This window comes from Ammodytes marinus (genome assembly GCF_949987685.1).
Source record: "Ammodytes marinus genome assembly, chromosome: 19".
NCBI lineage: Eukaryota > Metazoa > Chordata > Actinopteri > Uranoscopiformes > Ammodytidae > Ammodytes > Ammodytes marinus.
Genome location: NC_137223.1, coordinates 5,421,295 through 5,443,158, shown reverse-complemented (window position 1 = coordinate 5,443,158; position 21,864 = coordinate 5,421,295). Strand labels below are relative to the sequence as shown.

The 21,864-nt window shown below is 43.3% G+C and overlaps 1 protein-coding gene across 3 annotated transcripts in view; it reads right to left on the bottom strand.

Moving 5' to 3' along the window:
* mdn1 (midasin AAA ATPase 1) overlaps positions 1 to 21,864 on the bottom strand; it is a 116,216-nt gene that overhangs the window by 43,516 nt on the left and 50,836 nt on the right. For all 3 annotated transcript variants that reach the window (XM_080048000.1, XM_080048002.1, XM_080048001.1), the window contains exons 36-56: positions 20,211 to 20,419; positions 19,722 to 19,844; positions 17,793 to 17,990; positions 16,925 to 17,032; positions 16,553 to 16,741; positions 16,116 to 16,205; positions 15,748 to 16,011; positions 14,159 to 14,423; positions 13,022 to 13,181; positions 12,492 to 12,608; positions 11,212 to 11,420; positions 10,701 to 10,849; positions 9,614 to 9,813; positions 7,309 to 7,523; positions 6,376 to 6,489; positions 5,027 to 5,156; positions 4,593 to 4,699; positions 4,347 to 4,480; positions 2,185 to 2,345; positions 908 to 1,028; positions 83 to 296 (exon numbers count right to left, since the gene is read on the bottom strand). In XM_080048000.1, coding sequence (XP_079904126.1) covers positions 83 to 296; positions 908 to 1,028; positions 2,185 to 2,345; positions 4,347 to 4,480; positions 4,593 to 4,699; positions 5,027 to 5,156; positions 6,376 to 6,489; positions 7,309 to 7,523; positions 9,614 to 9,813; positions 10,701 to 10,849; positions 11,212 to 11,420; positions 12,492 to 12,608; positions 13,022 to 13,181; positions 14,159 to 14,423; positions 15,748 to 16,011; positions 16,116 to 16,205; positions 16,553 to 16,741; positions 16,925 to 17,032; positions 17,793 to 17,990; positions 19,722 to 19,844; positions 20,211 to 20,419 — 3,477 coding nt within the window. The remainder of the gene's footprint in view (positions 1 to 82; positions 297 to 907; positions 1,029 to 2,184; positions 2,346 to 4,346; positions 4,481 to 4,592; positions 4,700 to 5,026; positions 5,157 to 6,375; positions 6,490 to 7,308; positions 7,524 to 9,613; positions 9,814 to 10,700; positions 10,850 to 11,211; positions 11,421 to 12,491; positions 12,609 to 13,021; positions 13,182 to 14,158; positions 14,424 to 15,747; positions 16,012 to 16,115; positions 16,206 to 16,552; positions 16,742 to 16,924; positions 17,033 to 17,792; positions 17,991 to 19,721; positions 19,845 to 20,210; positions 20,420 to 21,864) is intronic.

The window sequence follows — 21,864 nt, the reverse complement described above, 5'->3', positions numbered from 1 at the left end:
AAGGAGAACATCAAATCAAAGTGACCACATTAAGCACACAGCTATAATGATAGAAAGTGAAAGAGAATGATGGAACGCTCACCAGACTTGTGTGGATCAAGCTGGTTGTTAGCCAGCAGCACCAGGCCCCAGGCTTCCAGCAGACTCTCCTTGATGTCCAGCCCCAGCCCGGCACCTTGGAGTCGGACCAGCTCGGGCCTCCATGGCCCTGTGGTGCCGCCTAGCCTCAGATCACTCACATCCAGGGCTTTACTCAGGAGCTTGAGCCGAGACGCACACTCAGCCACTGACTCCAACTGAGGGGCAAGATGCATATGGTTTGTGAAGCCATTCAGTTCAACTGAGATGAAATGTGAATGGCGTTTGTTATACTTAAAAAGGTGCAGTGTGTAATAAAAGGGTGCATTTTGTTGCATCTAGTGGTGAAAGTTCTAGATTGCAAAGCTCCCTAGGTTATCCCTCTCTTTGGGAGAATTTACAGAAGCTACGTGGAAGAAGCTAGTTACTAAAGATGGCATCATCCACCACTGCCTCAAGTCTTTTCCACAATATCAAGTGATGAGGTGAAGAAGTATTTAGTTTTTCATTCTATAGAACTTATTCTTGGTCTTTCACAGGTGCATTTCCCCAGGACGCCCCACTATATATACAGGATATAAAAGCCTTTAAGGCCGTTAAGTTTGTCCGTTCGGTGCTACTGTAGAAACATGGTGGTGCAACATTTCTACCAAATATTCTCTGGAAAACGCCAAAACCCTTTACACACTTCACCTTACACTGCCTTTTAAATAGTTGATCCTTTTTGCTTTGACAGCCATGGGTAGATAAGGGCCGATGGTTAAACAACAAACGATGACGCTTGGCCTAGGTGTGATATCAAAGCAGAGTTGATGCAGTGTCTCCACACCTTGAATGGCAGAGCTTTCCCCAGGGTTTTCTGGATGCCTTTCAGAGCGGTGGCCACCGGCACTGGAGTAGACAGTACCGTCTGTATGGCTGTCGACACCGCCTGCAGCTCCTGCTGGCCTCTGCAGCACAGCACAGTCACAACAAGGGTTAGATGGTGGAAATGAGTTTAGCCAACAGATCTTTAGGTCACAGGTTAGCATTTATATGTGAGGAGAAACAAAACATTTCTTCTGCAACAGTACAAGGCTGACTTCTGCCACATCTCCCCTCAACCCCTTATAGTGACTGCACTGATCGCCATGTCCATAAGGTAACTCACTAACTATGCCTTAGTATGGTGGCCCTGGAGTCCAAATCAAAACGGCAAAAAGGAAAACACACCAACTAAAAAGGAATACACAACGACAAATCATAAAACACACAACTACAAAAAGGAAAGCACAAGCACATGAACCTCTAGTGGGAAAGGTAGGGCCTGTCTGCCATGATGGGATCCTCAGTGATGGACAGATGGATTGTCATGTAAGGAGAAGGAGTTGCACAGTAAGCCCTCATCTGGCACCAGACAAAACAGGCTGTCCAATCAGTGAGGAGCCCATGACGGCTGACAGGCCCTAGAACATAATGATGTTGTGATTGGTTGTTGTGTTTTATGATTAATTGTTCTGTTTGGATATGTGTCATTGTGATTTGCACTTCAGGGCCACCGTACCCAAGTACCCCATACGACTCCATTTAAAAAATACTGACCTATCCCTTTAAGGAAAAGTTTAAATAAGGCTTTTTAAAGCCACTCCATGAAATGTAAGACCAAGCTCACAATAACAATAAAAAAAAAAAAAATTGACATGAATGACCTTGGGTTTGAGAAGGAAACAAAATATGACTTCCTCAGTCAAGTGGAAGTTTGAAGATCATTCAAAATGCAAAACTAAAAATGCAAGTAACACCAATGTGTCACCCAGGCCATTTGTAAACAATACATAACTTACTTACAAACTATTTTTACATTTTAAAATAGTTTCATCGGGAAAAACATAAAAACAAAAGATAAGTCATTAAATCCATGTCCCAATGTTTTAGCAATGTGAAGACTCGACTTGATACAAGACATTTGAACACTAACTAAGGCCTCGATTTAAGATGAAGTAGTTCAATGCCTTTTAAGACTTTTTAAGGAGGAGCAGGAACCCTGGCAAATGCAAATACATAAAATAATCATAAATGCAGAATCAATGGAAGGTCATAATGTGTATTGTGGAGAGATGTGTTTACTCAGAGGGGTGGTCTCCTAGCAGCAGCTGAGGCAGTCGGGTGATGAGGTGTTTCTGGACCCACTGCCAGTGCAGGGACAGCACAGAGATGCCCTGAGAGTCAGCCGGCAGGGTGCTGCACACATCCCAGAAACGATCCAGCCACTGCAGCAGCTGTAGGATCTACATACAACACAGGAGACCACAACACAGGAGCAGTTAGAATTCTATTAGGAACCATCTTTAACATTAACACATTAATATATGTGTCAATTGACTTCAGTATATGGCTGCACAAGTCATCACAATGTAATCACAGACCTGCAAACTCATAGGAGGTGAAAAAGGTGACAAACACCCGTCCCTTCTAGGGGGGTCGGGTGTTTTTCGCTGTCCAAACGATTGGCTATTGTTAAATATCATTCACACAACCAGAGTTCTCCACTATTGCCTCCAATGTCCAGCTGGGTGAAAATAATAGCCAGCTGAGATCCTGACCCTCCTAGGGGGGTCCGGGGGTATGCCCCCCCGGGAGATTTTTTTTAAACTTTTTAAAGTGAAATGCATGAATCTGGTGCACTTTGAGAGGGAAATTAAGAGGCTAAATCTGAGGAATTTTGTGTGAATAAATAATTTGGAGACACTGGGTCGGATGAATTAGAAGCTTCTTGGATTTTCCATTAAAATATTCATTTAAAATAAAATATTATGCAGGGTCCTCTGGGTTGGGCTTGGTGCTCTTTTTCTTTTATGGGACATATTTCTCTGTAATATAATGAATACATTTAAATGCAGAGAGAGGAATGAAGCAGAAGAACTCTGTTGTCCAGCTATCTTTTTTTCCACAGACGAGGCTGAAATAGGTTATACAGTGCATGGGCATCTGAGCCCCATTTCCAAATGTTTTTAAATAAACTCAATACACACTGGACGTGAACGTGACGTGATCAGTTAAACTTGGATTACCTCCCAGATGAACTGATTAAATTATTGGGCTATTAACTTGGCTATCTAGATCAAAACATTGTATTCATTTTTTGTATGATATAATAATATGATGTTAATATCAAACACACAAACTAAAAAATAAAAATAAAAATAAATTGTGGGGGGGGGGGCCTGTCGGTCGGCTCTGATTGTGAGCGCACTGCAGACACTTCATTTCTGCAATGTGCGCTCATTAAACTGTCAGCTTCACTTAAGAGTCCTGTGTGGGTCAACAGTGCAGTGCAAACTATGCAGCATAAAGTTATAACATTCGTCTACGACCGTGATGTTAAATCACCTTCACACAAAGTCTCCGCCCCAGCAAAGCAGCGAGTCGATCGCTGTGACGGTGAAAATCACCGGGACCCGGGCCGGGAGACCCAGTGAGCGAGTGAGACGCCGCTCAGAAAAAACTCTGTGGTTTGATGGATGAAATCAGTCGGGGATATCCTGCCCGTTAACTTTGTCTACGGGAACGGCTTCCGCGATCTTTTTCTATGTCTCGAGTCTAACAGAGAGCCATGTCGGCAAACTGACAGCGCGACTAAATAAAAGGACTGTACAGTGAGCTGCGTCCCTCCGTATAGTTTCTGTTTCAGTAGGCTGTTACATTAACCTCTGAAGCATTGACAGTGTTTAATCAAAGCCTCTATTTTTGTATTATCAAAAGGGCTTTGATTGAGACTTTTAGCCAATTCTAAAGTCCGAACACACAGCGGCAGCAGTGATGCTTGTGCCCGATCTTAACGCTGATTGGACAATACTCATGACGTCTACCAAAGATGTTTTATTGCCAAGATAACGATATTCCCTTGTCTCACACTACGGTAACTCGTCCACACAGTCCAGTCTGGGAAGCGCTGGCTGACTTCTCTGGCAGCTGCCGCTACCCCCCCCCCCCCCCCTCCCAAAAACAAAAACTCTTCGGATCTATACGATTCACGTGGGTCATATATTTTGATTCTAAACGGCGATTTTCGCCGAAAAGCGACGAGTTTGCAGGTATGAATCAATATGATACACTGCGATGTTCCAATCCAAGGAAAGTGCAATACGTATTAAAGGATGTATGTGTGTCAGAAGACCTCCACCAAAAACCACCCCATCATCGGCGCAGCCCTTATACAATATAACTGGCAGCAAAAGCCACAGTATAAAACAGTAACATGCTCAGTGACCCAGTCAGTGAGTTCTGACCTCAAACATGATGTGGTCTGAGATGTATGGCTGTCCGCTGTGCACTGCCTGCAGGGTGAAGGAGTCCCACAGGTCAAAGAAGGTGCGCAGGTGCATGAGCACTGGGTGAGGCAGGTGGCCGATGTCCACTGACCCTATGAGAGGAGGACAAAACACATGTCAATGAGTTACACACTGGAAGCTCTGTCACTCCGTCAGAAAGGTGAGTGTTATGAATCAGTTCCCTCATGTGTGTGCAGCGCTTACCTTTGCTGAAGGCCGTGGCTATTCTCAGGGCAGAGTTCTGAGCAGACAGGTTGATAGCACAGGTGCAGATGACAGACCTCTCCTCTCTGTCCATCGTCAGAACAATCCTAACACACACACACACACACACACACACACACACACACACACACACTCATTAACTCTTAAGCACTCACACAGCCAAACATGTATTTTGACCCCCGAGCATTCTCCAGAATCTCTGACTGCACCTTTAATTCAACACACTTTGCCTAGAATAAATCTTCCAACCATTCAAGATCATTGTATACATGTTAAGAGACTACTGTTACGTCACATTGCTTATTCTTGACATTGTGTGCTTTACTTGAACATATAAATATGCTGACTTGTACCGTTTCAGCCATGCTAATGCCTAGGCTAACAGTCTGCACATGGTAAACCTAAGACTGTACCTGTTGGCCACTGCGTTCAGGGCATCCAGAAACTCTGTGTATCTCTCCTCGTCCTCAAAGCTGCACTTGTTAGCTAAAATATCCAGGTATTGTTTGTTCCATCGCATGTCCACCAGAATCCTATATTCATCTGGAGATAGAACAAGGATTGGTTCATATTCCTACAGCAAGTCATATTTATGACACAAAGGCACAGAATGTCCTGCACTGATATGAACATTAGAAAAAGTCCTGCAGTTTTGACACAGATCAACTCTAAACTGTGCTGACCTTATAACGCCTTAAACTAGCATTGTTATGAATAAAGCTTCCCCTTGACCACTGTTTTAACTTCGAATTAGTACATTAAAAGCTTGACAATGCAACATTTTCATTTCAAAAGGAAATTATAGAGTCACACAAAAGTAATCCGACTCAATGATCACTTCTGCCTCACTAGAATGTGTGGTGGTGTGTTGATCCCGGGCCCCGCCAAGCAGCTGGGTGGAGCGCAGACCTGAGTCTACTGTTTCTAAAACAATACCAACCAATGCTACTATGTCTAATACAGCCAGAGAGAGGAGGACTGTGCAGATAAACACTCCACCACATAATCTAGTGGGGCAGAAGAGATCATTGAGAGGGATTATTTCTGTGTGACTTTCCATTCAAATGTTGCATAGTCTGCCTTTAAACAGGTGCATCTTAAAGGAATGCTTCACCCATACGGAACCGGCGTTCTATCATTATAAAATCACTATTATAATATCATGAATGAGGTTTTTCTTCCCTCAGTCTTCCCTTAGTCTTCCCTTGGCCCAGCTGTCATGTTAATCCTAGCCCTTACTGTGATGTCACAAGAAGGAAACTATAGTGTTAGACAGTGTGACCATAAAACACTCTTTCTGCCTTTTCTCAGGCGAGGATGATCCGATTTATTTATTATTTGCACATTTATACTAAATAGGATCTCCGAGTTCAACACACCTTCATATTCCAATTGGTGAAGTCGGCCTTTAAAACAAATGTGAATGTCATGGAAACGTTCATTTACCTTCCACATTTGAATTCAAAAACTGAAACTTTTATATATTTCCCACGTTTAATTCATTACACTTTGGGTAATACATCTACAACATACATCCTCTTCAGAAGGTTGACATGTCGGTTTTTATAAAGGTATGGAATATTCTAATATTTGTAAATACTGGTCATTTGATCTGAGCTGTAATCATCAAAGTAAAAAGAAAGAAAAAGGCTTGAAATATATTTCACTTCTAGAATACATGAAAGTTTAGCATTGAACTTTTCCATGATGTTCAAATGTGTTAAAAGATATTCTTGTATATTTGTTATGGCAGAGATCCTACCTATGCTGTGAGGCTGGAGTAGCTCTGCTAGGGACTTGCCCTTGGCAGCAAGTTTTCCTCCAAACACAGCCTTCAGAGCCCTGTTCCCTGCCTCCACCTGCACCAGAGCTGGATCTGGAAGAGTCAACAAAGCACACTGTTTAAGGATAGTTCTGAAGAGTGATGGGGGGGGGTTAGGGAGTGGCAAAGTGGGTAGGGAGATCGCCTCTGGAGTGCAGGGTCGGAGTTGTGTCCCTGAGCAAGACACTGAACCCCACATTGCTCCCGATGGTTCAGAGAGCGCCTTGCATGGCCGCTACTGCCATCGGTGTATGAGTGTGTGTATGAATGGGTGAATGTGGTGAGAAATGTAAAGCGCTTTGGGGCTGAGAAAATGGGCTAAAAAGCAATATATAAGTCAAGTCCATTTACCATATGGTTAAGGCAAGACACAGCAGGCAGAAACATTGGGCTTTTTTCCAAGCACTGGCCAATTTAGAGATTGTCTTTTGTTTCATACTAGTATAAATAAAAGGTCAGAAATATACATTTAGGTGTCTGTATATTTTAAGACCTGTGCATAGTCGTTTTTGTTTTATAAAATTTAAAAAAGGCTGTATCCAGAATCTGTTCCCTAAAACCTTTGGACGATTATGTTAGAAAAATGTAATCAAATGTTTAACTCTGGCTTTATCCAACATCTAGACTGTTGTTTTGTAAAGAGATGCAAATGTATGCACATTTCTAATTCCAAAAAAATTATTGTTCTAACGATAGTAATCAACTGGCAAAGTTTCATGAGGATATATATAAGTTAAAAAAAAATGTACCCAATTCACCTGCAGTGTCTCACCTTAAAGAAAAACTCCCATATTCATTTCTGCAAGGTAGTGTGGTTAAAACGTGGACAGATCACTGTAAACTGAGATACCGAGGGCATGTGATGTGACTCACCTGGAACATATTTGTAGCTCTTGCCCAGGTGTGAGAGCCAGCTGCTGCGGAGGACCCAGTCTCCGTGGGAGGCTCTCTCCGTCAGCAGCCTCACCGCTGTGGGGATGAGCCTCAGAGCATCTCCCTCTGCCAGGTCCACCACTCCCCCAGAGAACACCACGCCCTCAGGGCTCTGCAGGGCGCGCTGCAGGTCACTCAGGCTCAGCGGGCGACTCCTGGACACGACACACACACTGGAATCATTTCCTTTCCTTCTTTCATTTTTTTCTAAATGGCATTTCAACAGGCTTCGGTTCCTTCACCTTAACTGACATTAGGGATGTAACGAGTACGATACGATACGATATTGCGATTGATATCACGATACGATATTAAGCGCGGAATTCATTTCTACCCCCTTAAATGAAATGTTGTACCGCTGATTTAAATAAAACACACCAATAATTCAATTTTTTTTATATATCTTACTGTGAAGAGATTTCTGAGAGACTTAAACAACTTATCAGCAAAACAAAGACACTGCTTCTCTACTGCTGTTTTTAAAGAAGCATTACACCTGTCATTTTAAAATGAAATGGGAATTTTAAATCTAAACTTAATTTAGGCACTTGTCTGTAACTGTAAAAGTATGCATAAAATTAAATAATTAAACAATAGTGTGATCATTTTCCCATTTTTTTAAAGTTGTATTTGCTTATCAAGCCATGCTTTTACCTTAAAGGTGAAGTAAGCGGTTTATTTATGTTAATATAAGTGTTAAATCGCTCTTTATTCATACAGTGATCACTTACATAATGTGCGCGTTTCATAAAGCCGATCTCTCAGTCAGCTGCTTTGCATGTAATCGGCAAATAAACTTATTGGAGTATCCCGAAATTTTTCTCCAATCAGAAAAGAGAACGCTACAAACCGACACCCGTCTCACTCATAAATACTATATACACTCCATGGTCTCACTGCTGGTGCACGCCAGAGCAACAGATGGGTGACTGTATATGCGCCTACAATGGCAGAGTAGGTAAAAATCCTTCCCAATGTCTGTGTTGATGGTTTTATCACACTTATGGATCTGAGATGATGCTAGATAACTTGCTGCTTGAAGACCGCAGTGCATTAATGTGGTGACGTAGGGACGAGCAAGGGGACTGCTAACTGCAGTAACTGACAGGAAGTTAGCTAAAAGAACCATTCCGCTTACAACACCTTTAATAGGCCTGCATTATGACAGGCACAATGAACTCAGTAAAATATTAAATTATGATTTGTATTTGTTATGAATTAAAATTGCAGTCTCAAAATCAATGTTTTTGCAGTGCACTCCTCTACCCCCTCCCTTCCTCACACTTTCGCAACGTCCCCTATGTTTGAGAGTAGTGTCACCTAAGTTTGACATAGTAGGGATTCCATAGTATTGCGCAACATGCTCGTATAGCTGAGTTCCTATGCTGCGTTCACGTGAAGTTGTGATGAACATATCAAGGATCTTTGGACTTATTTCCTTCATCTGCCTTTCACCGAAGTTCGCCGACTTTACCGGGGATTTAACGCGCGGTCGCGGTGGATTCTATTCTATTCTATTCTATTTTCTTTTTTGTATCTCACTTCCTCACGTTCACCTAGATTCATGATCATATAACTCACCCGCAAGCAACTTTCTCTTCAGTCTGGTAAGCTACTATGCCGATCTTTTTCTCTATCTCTCCCTTTTCTCTTTCTCTCTCTTCTTCTTTGCTGCTGCGTGACTCAATGTTGTGAAGCTGCACGCGCTGCTCTGCGTAGTGTAAACAACGGCCCACGTGAGACGTGACTGTTCAGTTTAAAGTTAGAAGTCATGTTTCAGTGGTAAGATGTTGTGTCAATGTGTTATTGTTTGGTTTCCAATGTTGGTGTGACCCATACAGTGTTAGATTGAGTGCTACGTTGCTCACCAGACTCTCCACAATGACCGAGCGCATTTACCATGCACGCTCGCCTCTTTACAGTGACACGGTATTACAAGACAAAATGTACGGTTGACATTCGTGGCCTTTTCATATCGCGAACGACCGTTTTGCGGTATATTGTTACATCCCTAACTGACATTTAAACTTCTTTCAACGCTCATACGTCACTAGACACTTCCCTATCTTTTCATCTCTTTAAAAAGGCACACCTACTTTTAATAGTTACATTCTTTGGTTTGGTTCAGCACGGCACAGTAACCCTAGGTCTGGCTTGTGTTTCCACTGCAGACAGCACCCTTACTCCGTATATGAATCACCTACACTTCGACTAGCATCTCCAGCACACCTCCGCTCTTCCTTACCGTTTGCCCTGCAGGCTGAGTGTGTTCAGGCAGAAGGAGAGGAGCTGTCCGTCTCTGAGCACAGCAGAGAAGCAGGAGTCCTCTGTGGAGAGCAGAGCCGAGGGGAAGCCGTCGGGCCAGACCCCCGCACACAGCAGCCCACTGCCCCAGTCCTCTGTGTCCAGGATGGAAAGACGCTGCTCGATCACCTGCTGAGCTTGCTGGAGGGAGAACCAAGCACATGGGAGGTTGATTTAGGAACGTTGACTAGGTTTCTACAGGAAAGGTCTAAACCTTAATGCTCTGATTTCCATCAACATCAGGAGACTGTAGGACTCTGTTTAGTAGAGAGACTCTGTCATAAGTGCTTCATTTATTTGGCCCTTTACCTATCAAATACAAATTTATTTTGTAGAAACATGGCAGTGCAAAATGGCGTTGCACCCTTCTCCATGTAGATATACAGTACAAGGCTTATTCTAAGGCAATAAAGAAATTACATTTATTTTCAAGCGCTCATACACTAATTAAAACATACTTATGAATATGATATATTATGAAAAATACCCTTTACACATTGCAACTTTAAAGTGATTTAAAACTGGCAACAAGAAGTCACAGAGCTGAAGCATGACAATGCCTGGCCCGTCTGGTAATAAAGCACATTCTGGGTCAAGCCAGGAGAACTCTGGTGAAGGATTAACATTGACACTGTAGCTCAGGTCAACAACTAAAGTAGAACTGTGAGCAAGGCCATGTAAAGTTAGCAGCACCACACAGGGAAGCAGTGTGTTGTCTTTACCTGGCCCTTTGTAAGGAGCCAGGTGTCACTATGTTGTATACTCTGGATACAAGCAATTACCTAAACCAAAGAAGATAAAGGCAATCTAAGACACTAAACAATGTCGTCATCTTCTCATTTAAAGTGCTAAGCTAGAGAAAGCATTACTGATTTAAAAAAATACTTAATTGCAACCACAGACATACAGAAGTGTGTCATCAGCATAAAGGGTATTTAGACACGATACTATTATAAAAAAAAAAAAAAAAAAAAAAAGACACGATACTATTCAAGCTGGTGATGGTAGCTCAAGGGGTGTTTATCTACCTTCTGGCTGTCCGGGGTGCGTTGGCACAGTGAGTAGGCCTCTCCACAGGCGTGCTGCAGGGCGCTGGGTAGGTCTACTCCTCTGTGCAGCTGGCAGGACAGCAGCGCAGCGGCATGGAGGAGGGAGGCCAGGGACGAGGCAGGGGAGTCTGAACCAATGCAAGCAACAGTTAGTATTATTAACTCTGCAGACTGGCAACATCACTATCCCTGCGTTCAAATCCCCCATGCTTCACTGCTATTTAGTACGCCAGAAAAAAGATTTAGGATGTCCCATAAATAGGCACGTGAATTGTAGTATGCTGAAAATAGATACATGCCCCACTAACTCCAATAGCATTTTGGAGTATTCGTCTTTATTCTTGACATTTCTCGACATAATGAAAAGAAAAAAAAAATCTCTCCTGTGGCCCCTAAAACTCTTCTGTACTTTAGTATGTAGTGTAGTAAAAAAGAAAAAAAGTATGTGACTAGGAGCACAGGGTATGTGTTGGGAGGATTGCGTTCTTACCCCAAATGGCAGATTTGATGCTTTTGTGGATTTGGATGAGCAGGTCACACACACAGTCCCCGGTCACCCCCTCACTGTGCAGCAGGGTCCTGAGGTCCATAGAGTCCCAGCAGACGGCCTCGTGTTCCCCTGGGATGTAGATCTCCACTCCTCTGTTCCTCATGGCTCTGGACAGCTCCCCGCGGCCTGGGTCCATGGTCAGGAACAACCTGCAAAGGCCACACACACACACTCATCAGCTGAGCGGTGACTGTAGGGCTTGGAATCTTTTTCGAATCCCGTGCTTCGATTCGACTCGGATGTCTCTTCATTTAGGTCTATTTTTAACACTAGAACCGCCAGCGTACTCTTTATACCTTTAACCGCCACACGGGTCAGATCTACCCGTGAGACTGAGACCGTGAGATTTCTAGTGTAATAAAAAGTCACAAAGTCATAAATTAGTTTGTTTAATCATTATTTGTGTTTTGGATGTCTTGTTTTATTATCTAAGTATCTTTAAGAACACGAAACGAGATTACGTTTCGTGGCGACTCAGTGATGAAACTGAATGTAGATATAATATCGCTAAAGTATTACTGAAAACAGACGGTCAAAACAGCGTCCAAATGAGCTAAAATCCTAAAAACAATATACAGTAACATGGCACATTTATTTCTAAGTAAGTTCTAATTGATTATTCATTCATTTCATCACATTGACATGTTTTGAGGCGGAGGACCCCTCCGATGCTCTCTGTCCGGCTCATCAGACAGCACTCAGCTGTCTGTGAGTTGAGCTGGACGAGCCGCGGTGTGTGGAACAGCGATCTGTTCTGATCTCTCTCCACTATCAGACTCACATCACTCACTTCACTTAGTAACTCTAATGTTGTTAGGTATCTTCATCTCTTATCTATTGTAAGAGTTTATGAATGACTGCACGTACAGTTGTCAGATCGCGGATCTCAGACAATGCCGTTGCTTAGCAACTTGCTAGAAAATTAGGGCTGTCAAGCGATTAAAATAATGAATCTAATTAATCGAAATTAATCGCATACATATGAGACTTTTATGCCTGTTTATAAACAGGTATAGCCAACCTTTTGTTTGTCTCTCTCAAATGAGGAACTATGGCCAGATGTTCTACTCAAAAACCACAAAAAAACAAGCAGGCTAAATGACGACTGTCTATCTCCCACAACAGACAGCACTGCTACAGGTGCGCATAGCCTGTGCCGACTAATAACAACCCCTAATGGACTTGTTGACTGACTCAAAGCCAAGGGGAACAAGCTGTACCTGAAGTTAGGATGTGGGCTGATTCTGGGCGTCTTCCCATCGATGACACCTCGCTCGTTGATGGTCAGAGAGCCTCCGGGCTCCAGCAGGGCGTTGAGACGGTCCAGGACAGAGGCACTGAGCAGGACACAATACATCAGCAGAGAGAACGCTTCGGATTCATACCACGGTAACATAAGATTACATTCTTTATTGACATCAAAAACATACAACACAATTCAGGGGCACTCAAGGACTCAAATATACATTATAAATAAATAAAAAAGCTTTCATACCATTCAGTCACATTCTATGCATCATAAACATGTACCAGCATTTGTATCATATAATACACTCATTGCCAACACAGTTAAAAGGGATAAAAAGTGCTCATTGATACTTTTTCACATAATGATACATTATTGCACATTAAAGCTGTGATGTATTTGGGGGAGTTGCTTTCAGTTTAGTGTTAAATATGCTAATAGCTTTGGGGTACAAACTGAACCCAAACGTAAACTCAGCACTGAACGTCACATTGCTCTCCTCACCTGCAGAAGTTGGCGTTGTCCATGAGCAGCCAGTCCCCAGCCTGCAGGGCCTGGACCAGCATACCATCCAGCCACTCAAAGCCTCCGTTAGTCCAGCCGTCCTCCAGCTGAGCTAGACGCTCCTTCAGCAGCGTGAAGTCTGTCTGCAGCTTAGACATGTCTGAGAGAGACCAGCACAAACCAGTCAAGCACTGACAACACAGCACTTGTATATATACTGTGTATACACATCAAGAGGGTTCCTTTAGGCCTCCTTTCCACTGAGCTTGGCACGCAATTAATTGCGATTTTGCAGTAAAAAGTTGGAAAGGGTATGGTTCACCTAAATTCACCGTTTTCACAGCATTATTAAACCTATTTAAGGCCTGGTCCAAAAAACCATTCTAGTCTGTATGTTTAGGTCATATCTCAATGACAACACTGAGGGGCGTGAATTCTTTTGTACCAGGCTAGTTTTTATGCTATTGGAGGTTAAAATGTATGAATAATTAGGGGAGACGTCAGGGGGAGGGAGATACGCCCATCTACAGCTAGCCGCTGGCCCTCACTTCGCCTCGCAGGTATACGTCAGCTAGATGGGTGTATCTCCCTCCCCCTGACGTCACATCAATGCCCTTTTTTCGGTCAGAGGAAATGAGGCGGAGTCAAACTCTGACAAGATGGCGACGCACATAGGCCAGGACGATTGGATGCAGTTGAAATAACTGAGATCAGCACGGATGCTACATCCATTTTATATACTATCTAGGGTACCAAGCCGTGCCAAAGGGTCCCTAAAGGGTGGAGCTACACACCGCAGTCAGTTGATTGGTCCACAGAATCATTACAGTGTGAGAGATAAACCGCTGTGTGTCTCCTCGGCAAGAATGAGAGTGTTTGTGTTTAGAGAAAAAATGTTGGCACAGCTCTTTGTTTATTGTGTGGTGTTTTACCTCTTCATGTAATGAATCAGCATAGTTCATTAATCAACCGTAGTTACCAAACCCATAGACTGTATATCCTCAGCATAAACCCCGCCTACTAAGTACTGGTACTGTCTGCTGTAGAAAGGCAAGCCAGATCTACGGTTACCGAACTGAACCGAACTGTGCTTGCTCAGTGGAAAGGAGGCACTAGAAGCAGTACGTGGGCCATTACCAGTGAAGACTTTGAGTTTGATGTTGAGTTTCTGCAGCAGTAGGATGATGACCTCCAGCTTGTTAAGAGCCTCTGAGTTGACTGTTCCTCCAGTCCTCTGCAGGCCTTCCTCCTTCAGCCAGTGACAGAACAGACCCCAGGTCTGCAGCAGGAACTCAGTGTCCTGGATCCCCACGTCCAGAGACATCAGGCCTCGCCTTATCACCATGGCTACTATGTAGTCCACACTCTCCAGCACCTGTTGCCACGGCCGCATGATGTCCACCTGGAGTGAAGAAAGAAAAAACATGTGGTCTGATTGGATTTTTTACTTTAGTATCACCATGTAATCACCTGATCAATGATTGAATTCCTTCGTGATTTTTCTCTACTTATGACATCTATTGCAGTATGTCCGTCCTGGGAGAGGGATCCCTTACTCTGTCAACTCTCCCTGAGATTTCAATTTTTTTTTAAATCCCGCTAAAGGGTTTTTACTAGGAGTTTTTTCTCAGCCGAGCTAAGGGTCTAAGGGCAGGGTGCCAGACTGTATGGAATGTAAAGCCCACTGAGGCAAATGTCTATTTGTGATATTGCTGTACAAATAAAACTGATTTGATTTGATTTGGGGTACCGAAACATCTATCATATATTTTATAATATTCAGACGGATAGATGCAGCGTTTTCTGACAACCTAGCTAGCAGATATCTCCGTTTCCGCATCACGTACGTATGTTAAAAAACTAAATACATACATACAGGAAGTGCCTGTGACAGTCACGTATGTATGTTGATTCTAAACTGACATAACTTGAATAACTATAAAAATATAGATCGCAACTTAACGTCATTTCAGATATGATTCATGAAGGATAAGCAGAAGGATAGGAGGATGTGATTGATGGAGGGGGTTCTGGTGTTCTGGAGCAGTTGAAGTGTATGTGTGGACTTTAGAGGGAGACCAAAGAGATGGGAGGTGCAGTAATGGATGTGTGATGTAACCAACAAGACTGACGGTACTGTTGGGTTTATAGGGACACACCCAGAGGCGGTTGATGTTGCCTAAATGGTGATAGGCAGAGCGAGTGATATTATTGATGTGAGCTTGGAAGTGATAGTGCGCTGTCGAGGATGACACACCCTGACTCTTGACACTGACCAATGGTAATGGAAAATACTGTAAGAGAAGCAGGATTTGATCTCCTGAAGGCCATCGGAGAGGGGAGAGGGGAGAGCGGAGAGCGGAGAGGGGAGAGGGGAGAGGGGAGAGGGGAGAGGGGAGAGGGGAGAGCGGAGAGGGGAGAGGGGAGAGGGGAGAGGGGAGAGGGGAGAGGGGAGATCGGAGAGGGCAGGAGGAGGTAGCTTTGGTGGATATGTAGCGAAATAAATACAAATAAAATACATACAGATAATCATTTTTTATATTTCTTTTATCACAAAAGTGAATTGCTGAACATGGCTGTTTTTTTTCTCTCTAAATAATTGTTTATTTGATTAATGACATTACAGTCATATAGTCAATTCTACAACTATTGCAGTATCAGTAGAAGTAGTAGTAGGCTACTGTTAAAAGGATTATAGCCATCCCTGTGTCTAAAGGTGCTGTTACCTGTTCAAAGCCTCCCAGCAGCTCCGTGGTGTCCATGGCACTGTTCATAGCCATGACCCTGAGGCGGTGTCCTGTCAGCAGGGCCAGCAGTCTCACCAGGCTGGTCTTGCCGCTGGCCGTGGGGCCCACCAGTATGCTCATCCAGCCCATCTCCACACACTTCATCAGGGACTCCAGGGGCCGCAGAGCCTGGTGTGTGATGGACAGAGGGGGGTCCAGGGCCACGGGCGCTCCACCACTGCGCTGCAGGACAGAGAAGCCCACCTACAGGGGCCAGGCCATGAGAGAAGAAGAAATCCATTTGACTGTGTCCGTACAATTTGAAACCTTTTTCTGCTGAAAAAGCAGGGTGAGGTGTTTGGACAAACCTGCAGGTTGAGTGGAGTGATGTGGAACTGTCTGGAGCCAGTGTATGGCTCAAAGTCCTCTCCAAACACCTTCCTGAACACCGACAGCACCTGTGTGGGACAAGGAAGGGCTTCATGGACTGAAAGGGGTCTTTCACAAAAAAAAGGCTTTCCAACAGGTCACAGAGAACATTTAGAGTCGCAAATGAATTCAGAAAAAAAGTCAGTGAATTGAATAAGCACAGGAGGGAAATGAAGAAAACAAAAGGGCCCTCATTTAGGATGTTCTGCACTCTGCAACTAATGACTAATCTAGTGGTTTAAAAGGTGGAGTCTGTGATTCTGGAGAATAAAATGTCTGTTGTGTCATCCAATGGCATCCATACACTAGGATGATGCAAGAGCCAGTCACACTACTGAAGTGAAGGTGTGTTATATGGTCTATTGACCCAGCCTACCTGAGCCTTGTCCGCCTCTGTCCTCATCCTGTCAGCATACATCAAGGCTACATGCTGGCCCGGGTTGTAGAACCCTGGGGACTGGTCTGCCTGCATCAGCTGACACCAGCGGAACATGTCGCGCAGGTTGAACTCCCAGGGGCTTCCTCTCTGGCCCCAGCGCCGCTCCACACACACCTCCTGGACAAGCTGTTAACAGGCAGATTCAAAAAAAAAAACTTTCAGAATCCTTTGGCCCACTAGCAGATTTACACATGCTGACAAGTCTAGCACAAGGCAGTGTTTCATTACATATATGTTCAGTTGCATGGCAGAGTCAGTCTGGGCTTCAGTATATAAAGCAGGCAGAGAGGGACAGGAATAGAAACCTACCTTGTTGCTAAACTCCACCATTTTAGCAACGATCTCCTTATCGATGCTGGGGAAGATGGAGTCTCCTATGAACTCCATGTCTTTGCTTGTGAGTTGGTCCACAAAAACCTGAGAGTACAAGGAGGAGCCAGATAAGTAATAACCGTGCAAAGTGTTAAGATACACTGGATTATGTTTTAGTTTATTTTCAAAGTCGGGGGCGACAGCAGCAATGGTACATAAACGACCCCATCTAGAAGATATTAGATGTACAAAGCGTTTGGTCATCTAGCAGCCTTCATTAAACTATCACACAATATTTATATATATATATATTTAAAGCATGCCCTGCTTTCCGAATCGCATACTTTCTAGTATTTAGTAGATTTAGTATGTCCCGATTCTTGAGGCCAGATTTAGGATGGTTAGAAAGACCCGGATTTTCTACTACATCCGGCCAAGATTAGTGTTGAAAACAGCATCCTATTTGGGCGATTCTGACCCATAATCCAGTTCGAACCTGAAGTGACGTCACATCGATGGAGCCTCCGTGTGAAAACAAACGGGGATGCGACGGATAACAAGAGGCAAGATCAAGGCGCAATGTTATGATGAAATAAATAAGTAAAAGTATGTCCCAATAGTATGCCTACTGCATCCTAACTAGATTTTTTTTATCGTCAGATGTAGACTAGAAAAAAGAAAGAGTATGCGATTCAGAAGCAGGGATTATAAACACTGAGCCCTACTAAATAGGTGGGTGAAGAAATCTTCAAACACTAGAAAAAGAAATGCCCTCAAGAAATACATTTTCCCAAATCAACAATGACATACGCAGATGAATGAGTAGAGAAGAAAAATGAATGAAACAAAGCAGTGGACAGTTAACCTGAGTGAATCTGTTGAGGAAGGACTTGGGCAGTCCCTTGCGCCCCCCGCCCTGGGTGAAGGGGTTCTGGCAGCCAAAGATCTTGGTCTTGTCATGCTGGACCTGGAAGCTCATGCCCAGCTCAGGGATGTAGATCTCTGCTCTGTGGTCAAAGCAGGCATTCAGCCCCTCCAACACCGACTGGGAGGCCAGGTTCAACTGCAGGCGAGAGGGACCAGGACCTTTAATATCAATATCCTCAGAGCAAAGTTGGTTTCTTTTTTTTATTGCTATTTAACTAGTCTGGCTGAACGGGTTTCGCCAGCGTCTATGAGCGCTGGCGTCGGCTACCAACGCTACGCCTCCACTTGCTGTTGCTGGCGTTCCCGTATTGAGCTCCCCCTTAAACTAGGAAACAATTCGCTCAGTCAACCTGTGTGTGTCTGTGCAGCGCTCTCCCTCACACACACACACAGATGCACACACACACGCACACGCACACACGGTGTGAGAAGTCACATTACTGTAGACAGAAATAAAGTGTGGCGATACTTCGGGATAATAATAGCGGCGGCGGCGGTCTGGGACGCAGCCTAGCTTAGCCTAGCCTAGCTGTCCCATTCATTGTACAACAAAAAATATCTTTAAAAATATTACCCAGTGGCACTATTTTGCACGGACACCGCTGCTGCTTCCCGGGCTCAGCCCCGCCCTAGATGATTGTGATTGGTTTCAAGAAATAAAAACAGGCCAGCCCAGTTTCCCCCCGGATAGACGGCTCTAAACGGCGTGATTCCAGACCATCCTACTTGCTGTAGTTTGGTCTGGCTTTGCGAGACTATTATTTTACAGGTCCATACATTATAGTCAATAATAATACATATCATACTTCTCACTACGCCGTCTGTAGATGTACATTTATAGCCCACAGAAAAGTATAACAGGCTCAGTAAGCAGTGAGCAAGGACCCATTAAGACTTCATACATACTGAATTATAAGCAATGTTGGTTTCAAGGCAAGACACTGCAGAAGACAGTGTCACTGTCAATAGCATTTGAATTAAAGAGTTCGTCATGAAACCGGTTGGTTACATACATTAAACATGGGAAATTACAACTTGGGAATCGTCCACTTGTTTGGGAGGCAGCTTAATGCCCCGGGTGGTCAAAGCTTAGATGTTCCAGCTGGTTAATCCACTTTGAGATAGTTTCCCTCTCTGTGTCCTAGCCTACTACCAACAACTGCTACTTTGTGACCGCTGCTACTGTCAGGCGCCGCGTGATATGGAACTCTGCAAACTGATTGTACGTTATAGCAGTTGTGTATACGCCCATTATGCAACAGTTAGGAACCAATCAAATCGCTTGATTTGACAATTTGGTTCTGAAATATGCAAATGTGTCAATATATCATGCGTACATTCTTTTCAAAATGTTGGTGTACAAAGTTTTTACAGAACAGATTTTGGATAAAGCCTTTTCTTCATTTTATAAATATAAAAATAACTATGCACAGGTCTTAAAATGGCAAGTTTAGCCTCAATAGTCCAGGGTTCTAATAATCCTCTGTGCATGTGATGGGGTAATGCACACAGTGCATGTAGGGGGCGTGGCCTCAGTACCCCTGCAGTAAGCAGTGTGCCATGTGCATGTGATTGAGGAATAGCATACCTATTCTCAAGTGTACTTGCATGAGATCTGGTTGTATTAGTAAAGATTATGCTAAAATATATTTCCCCCAACTATATTTAAAATCACTGTCAAGGGAACACCTTCAATTGTGTTCATTCCCCGTTTATTCCTGTTTACAGAATAGACAAAAAAAACTCAAAACCGAAAAAGTTGTGAAAAAGGTTTTTGTCTCGACTTAAAAAGGTTTGAACGAAAATAAAGCATTGCATTAAAAAACAGTGTAAGAAAGTGATAGAATGTCAGAACAGTGGTCCTTACCTCGTCTAAGACGACCCAGTGGCCTGCTTTCAAAGCCGCCAAAAGGGGGCCATCGCGCCACGCAAACTCTCCTCCCTTCCCTCCCTCCACGGGGAGATCTGTCCCAAACAAATCTGTGACATCCTGCACAGTGAGATATAGAGAGAGCACAGTATCAGCCCCACAGCCCTGCAGGATCAATGGACAGCTGCTAAACACTCATTTAAATCAATCATTCAAAATGTATCAAAGCCCAATTCACACAAAGAAATCCCTCAAAGGGGACTGTTGAACACACGCCAAATACACACTTATGAACAACACAATAAAAATATATAGAAAACAAGAGAAATGACTTCATATAAACATTTATGAAGAAATATGAAATAAATAGTGCCATATTATAAAATGCATGGAACACTAAACATAAAAGGATATTCACAATGACTGCTTAGATTTTTGGGTAACCGTAGTGAGATATTAAAAAGGTGTACTAAATGAAGGCTTTACCGTTTGCTCTGACAGGTTGATTCTGACCAGCTTGTTCCCTGAGGCTTTAGCCAGGGCTGACACCAGGCTGGTCTTGCCCACTCCAGGCGAGCCCTCCAGCAGCACAGGCCTCTGCAGCTTCAGAGCCCTCAGGAGCCTCTGGGCGTTGACGGCCGTGGTGCCCGCTGCCAGGGCATAGTCTGACAGGCTACGGCTCTCTGTGACAGGCCCTGGGTGGAAGAACCAAACAAGAGAAATAATCAGACATTGAATATGAGCACCAGAGGGAAAACTCAACTGTACTGTACTGTATGACTGAAGAAGCATGCAATAAACAAAGGCTTTATGTAGAATTCGGCAGTTCTTTTTGTCATTGTCCATGCTTTATTTGGTACTGTGAAGAAAGAGAGATTAAAATGGGGTAGAGAGGGGAATGACATGTGGTAAATGGCCGGGGTCAGACACAAACCTGAGACTGAGTCAATATGGTACGCGCTCTAACCACCACACCACGAGCGCTTCCAGAATAAGGCATTTCAATGCACCTTTGGCTCTTTGGAATGATCAGGACCCATCTGTAGATCCTCTCATTTAAAGTGGTTGACTTTTTTTTTTTTTTTAACTCAAATTGCAAAGTATTCTTTATTGAACTAGACCTCCAAGCATCAGGGATTCTTGAGAAGTGGGACAAAACAGGGTGCAATGTTGAAAAAATACAAACCCTACGTTTTGGCAAATTAAATGACATGTATGTATCCAACATATACTAAGCTACTGAGCTAAGCTTTGACACAACCTCCCAGCTTTTATCCTTTTTATCAAAATGGGATTTTTACCTTGCCATTCCTTATTTTGTGTCAACACCGTGAGACACCAAAAACACAAATACATTTTCCTTCAATTTATGCTAGACCCATGAGATGTATAGTGATCACAAATATTCACCAAAACTGATAGAGCCACAATTTCTTTTTTCAAAATGTATATGAATATAATTTTTTTTTTTTACATCTGACGGTGTTGACATATTTAACGTTTCTTAAACATAACAAATATAATTTATCTAGTAGCCATTTGGTTTTTCTGTTGATGTTAGGAGCTAGTATGAACTACTTCAGGAAAATAAAATGATCAAAACATTTCAAATAACTTCTTCAGAAATTGTAAGTCGGTGTTGTTGACATATCATGGTTATGACACAGGACTTTCAAGATTCGTAATGTAAAATATTCTAAAACTACAACACTTATCAGAGCCTGTCTGACTCTAATGTACTCTGCAGAGGTAGAATGTGACAAGAGGTCCTTCATAGTGACAGCTGCCCCTTATTTTGGCTGATTTTATTACATTTTAATGGATTTTCTGACGGTGGTGACAATAAGTGTCCCCCACTTAGAATCCTTATAAAACATACAACCGGGACACTTTTGTCACGGTTCTCAAGAATCACTGATATACCAGGTCTAAAGCAACCGACGCAACTCAGAATCAAAGGTGCAATAACTTGTGGGGTAGGAGAAGCCCAGAGCTTTGATAAATAAGACCTAAAAAGAAGGTTTAAATACACTTTTTATATAATGGCTAAAAGCTGAGTTATATATTTTAATTCCGGCTTGACTACAACTAAAAGAGTGCGTCAAAGGGACAATATAGCAGCACGCAATGAAAGTAATAA